The 16,473-nt window shown below is 34.2% G+C and overlaps 1 protein-coding gene across 4 annotated transcripts in view; it reads right to left on the bottom strand.

Annotated features, from left to right (window-relative positions):
• The window catches only part of LOC120415395 (uncharacterized), a 38,117-nt gene that overhangs the window by 13,693 nt on the left and 7,951 nt on the right, over positions 1-16,473 (bottom strand). For 2 of the 4 annotated variants that reach the window (XM_052708133.1, XM_052708134.1), the window contains exon 2: positions 12,919-13,442. In XM_052708133.1, the coding sequence (XP_052564093.1) occupies positions 12,919-12,991 (73 nt within the window). In that variant the 5' untranslated portion in view covers positions 12,992-13,442. Of the gene's footprint in view, positions 1-12,918; positions 13,446-16,473 lie in introns of all 4 variants that reach the window. The other 2 variants (XM_039576921.2, XM_039576923.2) reach the window with 1 other exon arrangement.

Here is a 16,473-nt window from a genome sequence, read left to right as displayed (position 1 = left end):
AGGTTGAAATGTTTCAGTAGGAGACACTTGATTGCCAATTCGTAAAATCAAAATGGATCCGGCAATGTAAATTTCTTAAACGTTGTTTGAAAAAAGAAAGATTTCATGACAATGAATCAATATCAAGGTTTAAAAAAGAATTGAGAGTAAATTTTCTCAATTGTCATTTGACTTTAATGTTTCTTCTAATAATGGAATGTGCCTTTACATTGTTAATTTAAGAAAATATATAATTTGGTAAAAACTTATTATAACTTTGAGTTTGAGTTAACGATTAGCAATAACACTCTAGATAGGCTTCGATCTAAAGATGATTTCACTTGCTTCATGTGACTTTATTTCTATTTTTTTTAAGCCGCAGTTTTTGAGGTCAACTTTTCAGCAGTTGTTTAGAAAAGTAACAATCTCAACACTGTTTTAGCACTGTTTTGTTTTTTGACGTAGACTACGTCTTACTTGAAGGCAAAGCTTGAAAAGGGATCTATCACTGAATGGGACTGCCCGATATTCGATAGAACTTTCTGTCAGCGATCATTTCCCAAAACGATATTTGATCGCTGACACACAGCGCCTATCATGACCGTCGTTGCTTGGCGACGGTCAGTGAACGTAAACACGAAGACGAAACGAACGAAAAATGCCTCAAGCTCAAGCATCCGCCCGAACGAGACAACGTGCTCTTTCTCTTTCTCTCGTTTTTGTCTCTCTCTTCCTAATGTATGCTGCGTGGTGACAGGAGTCATATGATTGCTATCATTGGAGAGATGATCGGAATCTCGGTAGAATGTCAAACGAGCGATTTTTCTCTCGGAGGGAAGTCAATGATTGTGTGAGTGACTTTGCGTAGCACTCATTCTTTTGTGTGTGAAACGAACGAAAGTAGAATGTAAAAATCAGGTTGTCGTGGTGAAGACGATTGGAGTGTTCTGTCAGCTATCACCAAAAAAGTCGAAATTTCGCAAGCCCTGCTTGAAGGTACTGTGGTGCCATTCCAAAAAACCCGGGCCGAAGGCCCTAGAATACTGCGTCATCCGTCAATCGCTTATATCTTCCTTCCCTCAAATCGAATCGGCACGATTTTGGTTCCATTCGATTCGAAAATTATTCAGCAATTTGCTATTAAATTTTCAATGTTGTCAAAATAGTTTTACTATTGAAACAATTCAATGTTTTAAAATGTTTTCAAAATGCAGAGATTTTGCAAGCAAAATGAGCGCTTCCCACTCACGGACGGGAATGTCAAGTACCTATTTTTTGAGGGGAAAATCACCCGAGCACCGCAACCGGTGTCGGTCGCGAAAAAGGAGGGGAAGTTGCAGGCCGAAAAACATATAAAAGAATGTGCGCCAGTTTTCAGAAAATCATCCACGTCTCAGACGGCGGACCGGACAGACCAGCAGCAGCAGAGTAGAGAGACCAGAACAGCAGCAGCAGCAGCAAGAGAGGACCAGAGCATGAGAAAGAGCGCGCATCGCTTTCTCGTTGTCAGCCAGTTGCCTCTCGATGGTCGGACCGTTTCACTATTCTGAGGAAGGGGGTGAGGAATGCCCAACTCTTCGGAGTTGCCCTCACTCCCCGTCCCTCGTCCCACCCGGGACAAGTCTGCAACAACAAAGCGTCGCCTGCTGCCTTCTCACCGAAAAGTTGCCTCTCGTGAGCCAAGCCGTGGTTGTCAAACAAGAGGAAGGGCGTGAGGACTCCAAACTTTTCGGAGTTGCCCTTACTCCCCGCCTCTCTCCCCACCCGGGATGAGTCGGTGAAATGCCTTTCAGGAACTAATGTTGGTTTTCGGGGGAGGGGGAGGGGGGGGTCGTACTTCCCCCGTCCTTTGGATTGGTAAGCAAAAATGCTAACCACTAGGCCATCGCGACTTGGTGAGCTATAACTGGAATTAGGAATACTGTTACTACCAACTGTATACGCGCTGGGTCCTTGTCCATTTGACAAGGGTTCGGAAGTTCTAAATAACGTTTGAACCCGATTGGTGCAAACGTTCTTCAGGGCGGGGCTTGTCGATAAAGCTGAAGTACCTCGCGCTCGGCTAGCCAGCGTAGAAATGGGTCACCGAAGCTCGGCAGAGCTAACACCTGCCAAATGCCTATGCGAGTTATTTGCATGTATAGAATGTAGATCTAAAAATACATGGAAACAACTCAATTTGTAAGAAGCGGCCGCGTGGTCCCGTTTGGTTGGTTGCACACACACACACACAGGGGGGGGGTCGTACTTCTCTTTCCTTCCTCCATTCAATGTTGTTGTTTGAATAAGGCTTTCTAGTCAAAGATTTACCAACCTATTCAAGGTATGGTTTACATGGCGGCTGCGGTTTTGTTCGCATTAGATTTGCCATCTCTTTCTAAGGGAAATTATCGTATGTTTGGCAGATTAAGCTCTCGCTCCTAACTCCATCCAATTTGCTGATTTTCACTATTTAAACAACTAATTTTGCAAAACTTTTTATAGAAACATGCTTGCTCACTTCATATTGAGCTGTTTATCACTCGATTTCAGTTGAACACGCTTTTAATTAGCTTTAATTGAATGTCAGAGTTCTGACCTGCCAACATTAGAGGCACGCTGGAATTAGATGCTGTTCCCCTAGTAAAAGTCATCTCAATCGGTCATATCAATTCGAATCGTATATCGTATACAAATTCCGTTTCAACAACCGGTACGTACACGGTCCGATTGAGTTGACTGGCCTAAGAGTGTGTAAGTTCTGTCTTGTTGGGGGGTCCATCTCCCATTCACGATCTTATTCCGTTAATGTATTTCAAGTATCTAGCTTATTCTTCAAATTTAAGATATGGAAAACTCTACGTCCTCATATCAAAACTTTACGTAGTCTACGCCATTCCGGTTATGTCTGTGACATAACTACTTTTACATTTTTTTTCAACTTGTTGCATTAACAACTTTTGTCCAAGAAAATGCTTCAACCTACTTTGTTTAAGGGAATGGTGTATGTCCGGGCTGCCCAACCTCCGGACCACGACGGTTTTTGAAAAATGTTCAAAGAATTAAGTTGTGCGCCTAAATGCATAACAAGATTTCAGACATTGAATAAAACAATTATTTGATTTTTAGACTTTAGCAATCAAATGCTGCTCATTCAACATATTATTGTCAACTGCCATTTTTTAAATATAATATTTTTGTTTCAAATTTATCAAAGCATTTTTTTTAACTTGGTGCATATAAAAGATAAAAAAAAAACCAAGGAAGTTTTATGATTTGAAATTTATGGTAACAGAGTTTTTCATTGCAACCAACAACACATTTTTATACCATTCAAAATTGGAAAAAAAAAACAATTGACCATTTTTATTGTTTTTTTTTTATTTATTTTTTTGACTAAAATAAAAATATATAAATCTGATTCTCTTCTCTGACACATCTTTATTTATTTGTTATTTATATTTCTAGAATTTTATTTGAAAAGGTCATATTAACACATAGGAAATCCCGCAGGCATTTTAAAAGATCCTCTTAATTAGGCATGCAGAATCCAGAGATTGGGCACTCCCGGTCCAAACTCATAAAAATTAAAACACTCAAAAAAAAAAATAAAGTGACTGAACAGAAGAGAAAAACAGCAAATAGGGAGAAGATAATGATTAGATGTTGTAGAATAGGGCTGAAACTACTAGGTAGTAAAGAAAAACTAAACAAGATAAATGCATATAAATTACTGAAAAGAATGAAGAAATACACAAAACAAGAAAAGTTAAGTCTTTCGTAGAACGAAAGTTGCTCAAAATGACCTCCTAAACACCGGAAAAATAAAAATAAACTCAAAAGTAATATTAGGCAGGTAAGGGATACGTGCCGTTCTATAATAATTCCCTTAGGCATTACAATAATTGAGAATAATTTTAGTTTTGAACCCTAAAGACAAAAACTGCTTACAAAATTTTGCATCGATTTCTAATTTATTTACAACAACCGAAGATCGACAAAAATCACAAACTAACCGTGATGCATCATTTTTCTGCTTTTATGTTAAACATGGCTGTTATTGATATTCGTTGAAAAAAAGGGCCACCTGTAGGGCTGCTCGAAAACAACATCTAGCGATAACCTTCCACTTCCCGAAACGGAACAATCATTTAAGCGGAGCGTCATAATCAATTAAGCAGCTTACAAGCAGACAAATGATCCGAACATTCTTCTACAAAGTCGATGTAGCTGAATTGTTTCATCGCAGTGACTTAACATAATTTTAAATTTATAAATTTAAATTAATATTTGGTATGAATTCATTGATTTCGTCGTACCAATCGAAGCCAAATGGTACAATCTTTTCACAGTTTCCTGCAAACTACAACTGTCAAGTATGTTCAAGGCTCTGTGGCAACACATTCTGCCGCATCAATTAGAAGTCGTCACACTTGAGTGTCAACATCTAGCCACAACATGACACTTGTGCCTATATAATATAGGTGGGTGCCATCATCATCCGGCCATCATCACTACTAATAATAATCTGCCAGCTATGCTTGCTACTCGTGGCGAAGGCCACATCGAATCCGTGTGCGATTTGCCTGTCGACGGAGTGATGTCGTCACTCCGGTTCGTGTTACCATAGATTAAGGGAAGAAAGGTGTGGCGGCCCCAAAACGTACCTCAACGACCACAATGACGGCACTATCAATTTTGTGTGAAGCCTCCGGGGGGTTTTTCCTCTGGTCAAGTGGATCGATCCGTTATGACAAGACTGTACGACAATGTCGGTTGACTTGCCAAAGACAGGACCGGTGATGACGGTTGATTTATTGGTGGGTATTGGGGAACCTCTAGGATTAGTTTACTCAGTGTGAAAATTTAAAGGGAGAGAGATTGCATTTCCTTCTTTCTAGATCCTCAGTGCACACAACCGCTACCACAGGGTGGCCACCTCGGGAAAAAACCGGGAAAACCGGGAAAACCCGGGAATTTTATCCACCGGGAGAAAACCGGGAAAAACTCGTGAATTCGACTGACAAACCGGGAAAATATTTTTAATTTATTTAAAATTATACAAAAGCCTTTTAAATGTATACAATATTTTGTTTTCCCAATTAGAATATTATTCCTGTTATTTTTAATGCAGAATTCGCGAAAGCTATGTTTGAATTAGTGTAATAGGCTCATGCTTCTTGGCTATGGATGTTTTTTTTATCTGTTGTATCCTATGATATTTTTATTTGGTGAATTTGTCTTTTCAAATAAAGCAAATTGTTTGCTCTACAGCATGGCTTTGGCGTTCTCTATTGCGAAATTCTCACTCGAACCAAGGTGTCCTAAGGCTTGAAACGGTGAGGCAATCCAAATCTCTTGGTACACCTAAGCTCCCATCCTCCCCGGGATTCGAACTAACGACCATTGGATTGCTGCGTAGGTTCAACTCGAGGGGAAGCATGAACTTTAAGGTCCTCAGAAACACGTGCACTTTGATTTTTTCAAAAATATTTAGACTGTGCCGAACAGTTTTTCTCCAATGTTTGTATGGAAAATTAGTGAGATTTAGTGTTACCGCACAGAAAAAAAAATCATGGTAATATTACATCTGGGAAGGGGTACATCTTTTATGTCAGGAAAAAGGTGTAATTTTACCTCTGGAAATGTATAATTTTACCACTTTTCTGGTGTAATGTCACTTTTTCGGTCTAAATTGAGGTAAAATTACATCATAAAAGAGGTAATATTCAAGCTTCAAAAATTACAGCTTCCAAATTTACATTATTTTTTTCTGTGCGACCAGCAGCTCTACCGAGACAAATAACGACCTAACCTCTAGGTTAGGCCGGGACCAACATTTAATTCTCCATCTAACGGAAAGCAGTGGATCTCTTCTCGAAAAATGCCACCAGGGACGACTGGAATCGAACCAAGGCCAACTGGGGATGAGAGGAAACCACTATGTCTCCGGACCCACATAAATGTATGATAAGATACAAGTTTTGCGATCAAATTGACGTATCAATCAAGTGTCAATAGAAAATTTACACAGCCGTATGATTTTTGAAGTCTTATTTTAATAAGTCTTCAATTCCATAAGTGCAATTTTAATACATATTTTAACTTAAAAATAATGATATCATTGAGTTTTTGTTTGTAAATATTATTTTATTTGATAAAACTTTAGATTCTCAGCCAAACAAATTATTAAGGACAAATTGCAATGATTTTTTTTTTAATACTTATGTATGATTTTAAATGTCAGAAGTATTTAGTTTGTACTTTAATAAAACATTGGAAAAATATCTTTTTTGCAAAGTTTTTATTGTAAATGTCGTTTGAAATTAATTTAAATTTTTTAGATATTTTAAAAATACAATATTTCAAGAACTCTACTACAAAAAAAAAGTTTTTTTGAATGAAAATTATTTTCGAAAATTCATCCCATCAATACATTACTTACCGAAGATACTAAATCGATAAAAAAAAACCCGTTTCAAGGTACTTTCTTTTACATGTGTTTGGCACTTATCTTGCACTGCTGCCAAAGTGTAATTATTAATTTTTTGTTTGGACTAATTTTGCAAACAGACTTTTTCGGTTAAAAAGAAAATATTCACATTATTTAAGCCAAACAAAAAAGTTATTCACAGAAATTGAAAGTTCTTGGAAGAATCGTTTTTCTTGAATTTCCAAAACCTTTTTTCAAAGAAAATTTACTAGCATTTACATAAATGGTGATAACAATGATTTTTTGCAAATCTTTTCTACAAAATTCATAAATTGTAAATGACATTTCCTGCTTTCTAATAATAATTTATGTTATTCTTAAAAACAAAAACGATTAATTTTTTTTATTTTGAGTTTGTAAAATCTGTAGAGTATGATGATGAAAAATCACAATCATTAGGGAAATTAGAGGTTTGAATTGGAAACAGATAAAAACGAACTTTCTTTGCACTCAAGATATTTGAAAGCTTTCTTAAGGAATTCAAACTTTGAACCAAATGTATGCGTTCAAAAAGTATGTTGATACTAACGTTAGCATAAAAAACATTGTAATTTGATCTGAAAACATTCCGGAAAATTCCTTCTGGTCTCGGGAGAAAACCGGGAAAAACCGGGAAATTGAAAATCGAAATCTGGTGGCCACCCTGCGCTACCGTCACCAACTTTGTCTTCGGCCAGGCTGATAATCCAAAGGCTTGCCCTTATGGGTTAGTTCCGGCGAGCAGGTTCCACCATAGGATTGCCCGATGACAAGTCCATCAAGGAGCTCGCGCCCGCAAATCGGGGTCATGTTTACTCTTCCATTAGAGGCAGAGTTTTCCGCGCAAAACTAAAACCTAACCTCACTTCAAGTGGTGACGTTACACAGACCCACAGGACGACCAACCCAGGAAGTTGTGCACTCGTTTCTGTCCAGTAGAACGTCGGAAACTCAAGTGAACTTGCAAACAACTTTCGGCCCCCACCCACACGACCTGCCCGAGTTTGCCAAAGTATTTCACAGTTAATGTGTTTACCTCCGCCAAAAAGCGAAAGTAAAACAGAAGTCTTGACAGTCTTGGGTGGTGTGTGATCATCGTCGTAAATAAAATTTCTACTTTAGACGGCCCGGCTACAGTCTAGTTGGACGGATCTTTTCCTTTGATTTTTGGCAAAGCTCCAACGAATGGACGAGTCTAGAATTTTTGTTGGTAGAAATCAAAAACAAACAACAGCACGTGTGAACATTTCATTCTGGGTTTTTGAGACCGTCCCTTACTGCTTCATCAACAGTTAGTTGAAAGTCCCATCTGACCCCCTCTGTCCCCTTTCTAGGCTAGGTAACCCCGGTTCAGAATAATGCTCGTTGGGCGACGCACCCAAAATTAAGTTCGTATTACGTAAGGTTTTGCCACCTCCTCCACCTCCTTGATGCGTTTGCTCGTGTACGCGCAGTACACAGAGTCGGCCTAATGTTTATTTAAGTTTGTGGAGCGTGAAATGAAACAAAAATTTAGAATAAATTTATTATGCATGTGCGGACAAGTTCGCGCGCGCTTCCTGGCGATAGCAGGCAAGTTACCGGGGAAGGTGTCGTAAAGTGAACTTCAAATGGATAACAAGTCGCACATTGTGCAGCTGATCGATGGGGTGTGAAAGTGTCGATTTCGACAGGTAAATATCAAAGGTTTGCTTGAATTTACATTTGTTTGTATGAATTGAGGTGAGTCTTTTTTGAAAACCAAAACAAATTCAAGGTGAAAAACGTGTGTTTCAATATCTTGGGTATTTATTTGTATGATATTTATTTATTTCATCTCGATATTCGATTATAGATTTTCAAAAGCGATTTCGAAGTTGCCATAAACTGTCCTATCAGATTATAAAGAAATGTAACGAATGCTATCAGGAAAGATTTTTATCAAAATTAAATAAATCGTAAGGTGATTAACGAATTTTCATGAAAATCATATTACATTTTAAATAACTTAAAAGCAACGAAAATTCAAAAAAAAGAGCCTAGACCCCAACATGAATTTTCTCAAATGTTTCTTAAATGCTATACAGCGGCTTATCCAAATCCGGACAAAAAAAAATATCGTTGTCTTATTTTTGATAGTCGAGCTCGAAAATTACCCCAAAAAATAGTAATTAATAATGTTTCAATCCAATATGGCGGCCAAAATGGCAATGATGAAATACTGAGCAAAAGCATTTGCTTTTTTTTGTAATTTGTTTATTTGAAGTCTCTACAAACCTTCGGATAGTCAAAATTTCGAAAAATCTAGTCTGGACTGTATTTCAAATTGAAATTCATACAGTGCAAGTTATTCTTTACCCGAGCAGACAGAAATAACGTGGGAATAACATTTTTTGAGATTAAAAAATACTAAGCCAATAACATTTCATGTTATTTAAAACAAGTTTGTTATTCGTCGTTATGATTTTTTTTGTTATTGAATTGTTATTGTAATAACAGACTTATACAAAGGGCAATTCACTTCTGATACTGCACCAATATGAAGCCAATATTGGAGTCGATACGGTATGCAACCTAGGAATACTGCGCGAGTATTATACGCGTATGATATTCACGCTGATATTTGGGTAGATATGACCTCATATGCGACGAATATGGTGTCTATATCGTCAATACGGCATGCAGACAATGAGAATATTATGTGCGTATGATACGCGTATGCAGTATACTCGAAGTGATTAACCCCTAGGACTTATATCATTTTGAGTTATTTTCGAAAAAATCTTTTTTTTTGTTATTTTAACAACTAATCCGATCATTCCAATAACAGTTGGCGGTATTCTTCGATAACATAAAACGTAATTCCAAAGTTGTTTTGGCATTCAATGAACTGTTATTACGTTTTTATGCAAAAATGGATTTTGTAAGAATATTCCATAACACTTTTTGTTTTTTTTAACAGTATTTGTTATTGAAATGGCATGAATTTTGTTATTATTGCCCGGGTATTGCTGGTTTATAAGATCAAAATACATTTTTTTAAGTTGTTGTTTCTACCTTATCAAAAAATGTTCAAAGAAATCGGAGAACGTATAATGAGTTAAGAAAACTTGTTTGTTACAACTAAATTTAACCGAAAATTATCGAGTAAAAATAACGTTGACCCACTTCTTTCTAAAACAGATGTTTTTAAGTCTAAACGTGGACTTAAATAAAATTATCCGCATATAATGAAAATAAATAGTAAATGACATGATTTATGTGACTGGCAATGTTTTAAAATAACATTTTTAATTTCAAGGATCAATATTTGTTTCTTATTTCAATTTTAAACAAAAAATATCTTTTATGTTGATATTTTTTTTAATAATCTTTAACCAAATGATAAAAGTTGGATAAAAATTTCGTGTTAGAAACTTCAAGTGCTATAGAAAATCAAAATGTAAAAAATAAACACTTTTGATTTTTTATTAGTTTTTTTTTTTTTTTGTTTATGACAATTTGTCAAAACATGTTTGTGTTTATATAAATTCGATTTAAATTCTTGTTTTTAAGGGAAATATTTGAACGTTTTTTCCAAGGTCAAATTTTCAACTTTATCTTTTACACAATTGTTAAAAATGCAAATTAGATTTTTTTTTTTGTTCAGTAGTGTACCTCTTCCTAAGAACATCGATGAACTCATTGATTATTTTCTAACTTATTTATTTGTCAATGGTGATTCCCGAAAATGTGTTTCTTAGGTGATACTTTAAATCAGGCCTGCCCAACGTCCGGCCCGCGGGCCAGATCCGGCCCGTGAAGCCAATTCATCCGGCCCGCGACGGCTTTTCAAAACAGTTCTATAACCGGCCCTTGAAGCTGTTCATGAAATATTAAATAAATAAATTGATTGTCTGAATTTAAAAAAAAAATAAGCTTGTGATCAAATTTAAACATATTATAACAACAATCTTCAAGTTAAACTTTAATTTTATAATTTCTATGTATGTTGATATGTTTAAACAGAAAAATGGTGCAAGATAACAAAATTAACTATTTCGTAAAACTGTGAAATTTATGAAAAACTTAGATTGTTGTCTAAAAATGTACAAAAAGACACTAAATTAAAATTTCTTTCAGTTTTAAATGTGTTTACTTCAAATTGAAGTTTTTTTGTATTTTCTATTTTTTTTTTAAATAAATAAGTAAGCAAAAAATAATGAATTTTTCCAGAACAACTTTTCAGTAATAAAGTTTTTTTTTTGAAAAAAAGCTAAAAAAAAGCAAATTGTTTATACTGAAAATAGATTTCTAAAAATATATAAAAATATTAAAAATTTAGTCAATAAATCAGAGAGCAAAAATTTTTTTTTCATAAACATTGAATTTCGAAGAATAACGAATTGAAAATGATTTAATATATATTTTTACACTTTTTAATTTTTTTGTGTATTTATAATTATATAAAAATATGTTTTTAAAATATTTGAATAAAGGTGCACAACAACGCAAAAAGCGTATCAAAATTTCGTTTGAATCAATTTTATCATTTCTTGTGAATTTTATGAGGAAATTAAATTAAAAAAATGGCAACGACCATTGAAATTTGAATGTATTTTTTTATACAAAATTATATCCAGTTATTTAATTGCAATCGCCAAAAACAATGACTATTATTATATAATATAATTTCAAACAAACAAAAATTATAAAAAGTCAAATAAACCCATTTTTGAAAGTTATAAGGGTTTTTCATTCTTAAAATCAAGATTTATTTTGCAACACTTGTTCTTTTATTCATTTACTTTAAAAGAACCAAAACATGTATTTTTAATTTGTTTACTTTTTCTACTTTTATCAAATATTAGTTCTGGCCCGCCACTGCTTCAGAAAAATCAAATCTGGCCCGCAGGGCCAAAAGGTTGGGCACCCCTGCTTTAAATTATATTTGTCAAGTATATAACTTCGACTTAATAACGTTGTTTTAGAACAACATCTCACAAAGCAAAAAAAAAACAATTATGTGTTTCTTTCTATTTTTTCCATTATACATTTATTTATTGCGTATTTATTTGCAGACAAACTTGCATGAAATCTATTTAACGTTGTAAGGAATAAAAATATAAAAATATCAACTTTTTTCATATGATTGTTATTTTATTTTCATTTTTCTGCCAAATTTAAAACTAAAGCAATACCGTTTAAACTGAGAAAATTTTCAAAAAATTTCCGAAAAAAGTATGGTGCTATCTTGCTTCTGGAATTTAAAAAAAACTGGACTTGAACGTGTTTTTTTTTTTTCATTTTAGACCAAGTTAGGATCCGTGCATACAAAAATAACAAAAAAGTAATTCATTTAGTAACAATGTACAGTAAATTCATGTCCGACTATTGTTTTCGGGTAGGCAACATCTCAATCATCAACATACATACATTTTTAGATTTGGTTGAAATTTCTATTTAAAAAATACAAGTGTTTTTTTTTTAAGAATTCAACTTAGGCCGTTGAAAATATTTTTTGAAGTTTATGTCCCTCAACTCTGACCAACACAGAAAAAAAACTATGGTAATATTCATAAACAGATTTTGTGTAAAAAAAAAAATTGTATTACATCAGAAAATCATGAATTTTCATCATTCATCAGGTTCATATTTTTACACATTTTTAGTGTAATATTACTAAAAAAAAAGAGGCAATATTCAACCTACCAAATTTTCAACATTCCAAAATTCAACTTTTTTTTTGCTTTAAATAGAAAAAGTGTTTTAAAATGCATTATACACCTGTTCAGTTGTTTTGCAATCATTAGTTTCCAAAATATCCAAGTATTAACGAAAATTTTATTTTTGGCAAAATAAAAAAGTTTTTGCGAAAAATAAAAAAACAAATTATCTTTAACCCAGCCCAAACATGCTAAACATGATTCACAATGCAGAAAATTGCAATTCAGATTGTTTTGAGATGATTTGACTTTTATTTTCATAAAAAATTTAAGTTTTTTGGATTTTATGAACAAATATTTTGTTCCTATTTTTCATGGATAACTGCTAAATAGCAAATAACAAAATCATCACTAAATAAATAAATGTAATAATCTTGGCTAAGCTAAGGTTTTTTATAAAACATATTTTATTCCACTATGAGAAAAAATTTGTACCTTGAATTGCAGGCTTTAGACCAAGTTTGAGAAATACCTCCAAATTTCTCGATGCAAATTAAATTACCTAATTTATACTAATTGAAAGATGTTTCCCAATCCAAACAAGCAACATCTCATACAGTTTACAATAATCGTTGACTCAGTCAAGCGTTAAGCACTTTTCGATTTACAATTTGACGATCCTATTTTAAGTCCCTCCGGAAATTAATTTTACCGGCACTTCCCTTGCCCCTCCCCTCCCCCCGTGCCACTAATTCACTAGAATGCACGACAGGGAAAATTCCTGCCCACTTTAACGACTCATCTTCTACACCGTGTTCCCAGCAGCCTCGAATAACAAGAGCAAAAATCCACGACTTTAATTACCTTCGGCAAGCAGCAGAATAAATCCAATTTTAAACAGCAAACCACAACCACTCCACCGCCTTTGGGTATCCATTTTCACCGCGATCTCCTCTCTCGGCTCTTTCTTTTCGCTTCCTTAACGTGTTCCGACTTTTCCACCACAATTTTCCGACCGACGACCTCCGGTGCGCCAGTCAGTCGGTGTCACCTTAATTTTGTCTAACCTCTCGAGACAAACTGACGAATTGTGATGCACTCTTCTTCACTTTTCCTCGACCACTAACGAAGAAAATCGTCACGATCGCTCACCAAACACACTAATTGAACTGTTTACAACTCTCAGCTTAGCTCGATTTTCACACGTTTTTGATTATCACAGTTTTCCACATTGTTAGCTTTTCCTATTTCTCGCTCTCTCTCGTTTCTGTTCACACTTGTTGTAGTTATAGCCACTGATTGATCTTCCTTTTCGGGTCGTCGTCGTCGTCGTCTATCACAGTTGATTTGTGGGGTGCGTTTGTTTCATCTCTTCTAGGAACGAGTCACTGCTAATGTTGATGGGTTTGAAATATTAGAACAATTTTATGTCCTCTCCCTTTTTTCAAAGGAAACTGGCGTTAAGTGGCGATGAGTTGATTATTGAAACTGATTTTATGACTTTTTAAAGACACTTGAGAACCCCACGAAGTGACTTACTTTGAAAAATTGTTTTTTTTTTGTTTTATACAACTTTAAGACCAAGTACACGACAACCTAAATTTTATTTATCGATATTCTGCCCATTTTTGCTGAAATTGTTTTTTTTAGATCTACTCACATTTAGGATTTTTTGAGTTATCTTGAACAATCATGTTAGGCTTAAACATGAGTTACGTTGAAAATTAAATATATAGCTAATTTTTTTTTGTTTGATCAATCAAAATCATCAATAAAGTGATGCGAACAGCAAGATAAACGAAAAAGGATTTTTTTAACGTGTTTAACTTCCTTCCGTTCTTATTTTTGTAACCATTTGTCCCGCCCGTGTGGATCAATCGGACAGCGCACTGGCTCACAATCCAGAGGTTGCTGGTTCGAATCCCGCGGCGGGCGCTCTAAAATTCTTTGTGTAAATATGAGTATTCGGCGCCGTCGCTCCGTGCCATACTCTAGTACACTTAGGAGCCCAGGGCGGCGAAGTCCTTGTAGTTAAAAAGGAAGACACTAGTGGTTGGTACTAGCAATGGTGGCCGACAGCTATAAAGTCAACTTCGTTTTTTTTTTGTATATTTTATTAGCTTCCTAATTTTTTTCTATTTTTGATTTTTTTCGTTAAGAAAAAGGTTATTTTAAACTGGTTGATTTTTTCCGAAATGTTCGAGAACGAAAAAAATTTGTTTTACAAGTATTCCATCTTTGAAGACAGATGGTTACCAAGGTGTTTAATATTAAACATTTGAAACTCTTGAGTAAAAAAATTATGGTAATAAAATATTATTGCTGAAACGTATTTTTGTATGGTTTATGGCGTTTTTTGCATTTTCTTTTCAAATAAATTTAAAAATTATATTCAAGTTATTTACAGAAGGTTAATCTGAAACAACCAAATAATTTTTTCAGTACTTAACGAATCCGAGGTCCGTTTTTTGATATCTCGTGATGGAACGACCCCTTCCATTTTTGAACAAGCGAAAAAAGAGGTGAGCAACTCTCTACGAAATCGGCCGATTTCAACCATTTTTATTTTTTGTATTTTTTTATTTGGCTCAAACTTTGTGGGGGCCTTCCCTATGCCCAAATAAGCTATTTTGTGTCATTGGTTCACCCGAACAAGTCTCCATACAATTTTGGCAGCTGTTCATACAAAAATGGTACGTACATATTCAAACAGCTATAACTTTTGAGTGAATTTTCTGATCAATTTGGTGTCTTGGGCAAAGTTGTAGGTATTGTTGAGGACTATTGAGAAAAAATAGGTACACGGAAAAAAATTTGCAGATTTTTCAATCAACTTTTTTTTTCAAAAACTCAGTTTCCCAAAATACGTATTTTTTTATTTTCGAGATTTTTTTATATGTTTTAGGGGACAAAACCCCGCAACTTTTGAGGTATAGAGAAACATGGTCAAAAAATCTGCCGCCAAGTTATGATTTTTTGAAAAAATAGTGATTTTTGGAAAAAATCGAAATTTCATGCAAAAACAAATTTGATGTAATTTTTTAATATAAAATTGAATTTCCAATCAAAAAGTACTTTACAGATTTTTTGATAAAGGGCTCTGTTTTCAAGATATAGCCACCGAAAGTTTTATTTTAGCGAAATATTTCCAGTTTTTCGATTTTTAAAAATAGTGACTATGAGTGACCATATCTAAAAATATATATTTTTTTTAAAGTTTAGAAAATTTGCTATGAAATTGTCTAAGAGACATTGAAGATTGGACCTCAGGTTGCTGAGATACAGCCGCTTTAAGGAAAAGAAACAGGAAAATTTAAGTTTTCTAAGTCTCACCGAAACAACTCTCCATTTTCTAATGTCGATATCTCAGCAACTAATGGTCCGATTTCCAATGTTAAAACATGAAACATTCGTGAAATTTGACCATGTTTCTCTATGGCTCAAAAGTTGCGGGGTTTTGTCCCCTAAAACATATCAAAAAATCTCGAAAATCAAAAAATACGTATTTTGGGAAATTGAGTTTTTGTAAAAAAAATTTGACTGAAAAATCTGCAAATTTTTTTCCGTGTGCCTATTTTTTACTCAATAGTCCTCAACAATACCTACAACTTTGCCGAAGACACCAAATTGATCAGAAAATTCACTCAAAAGTTATAGCTGTTTGAATATGTACGTACCATTTTTGTATGAACAGCTGCCAAAATTGTATGGAAACTTGTATGGGTGAACCAATGTCACAAAATAGCTTATTTGATCATAGGGAAGGCCCCCACAAAGTTTGAGCCAAATCAAAAAATACAAATAAAATCCATTTCCGGTTTTGGTAGAGAATTGCTCAAGTGTATTTCAATAATTTGCAGCCTAAAACGGTGATTAAATAGAAATTTGGTGTCGAAGGGACTTTTATGTAAAATTAGACGCCCAATTTGATGGCGTACTCATAATTCCGAAAAAAAACGCATTTTTCATCGAAAAAAGCACTAAAAAAGTTTTAAAAAATCTGCCATATCCCGTTACTTAACTGTAAAATATTTTGGAACATGTCATTTTAAGAAAATTTAATGTACTTTTCGAATCTACATTGACCCAGAAGAGATTTATTTAAATTTAAAACAAAAAATTTCATTTTAAAATTTTGGGCTTTTTCTTACATTTGCAGTTTTATTTTTTAGAGTGTAACAATGTTCTACAAAGTTGTAGAGCAGCAAACCCCTTATGTTTTTATATAATGTTTTTTGTAATTGTCTGCTCAATAACTTTGTAGAACATTGTAACACTCTAAAAAGTAACCCTGCAAAGTTAAAAAAACATGAAATTTTAAATTTTTGTTTGTTCTAAATGAAAAAATGACCCTTGTGGGTCGGTCGATGTAGATTCGAAAAGTAAATTAAATTTTCCTTAAATGACATGATCCAAAAA

The sequence above is a fragment of the Culex pipiens genome, chromosome 2, assembly GCF_016801865.2.
Source record: "Culex pipiens pallens isolate TS chromosome 2, TS_CPP_V2, whole genome shotgun sequence".
Classification (NCBI taxonomy): domain Eukaryota; kingdom Metazoa; phylum Arthropoda; class Insecta; order Diptera; family Culicidae; genus Culex; species Culex pipiens.
Note: the sequence above shows the minus strand (reverse complement) of the source record. Positions and strands in the feature narration are given on the sequence as shown.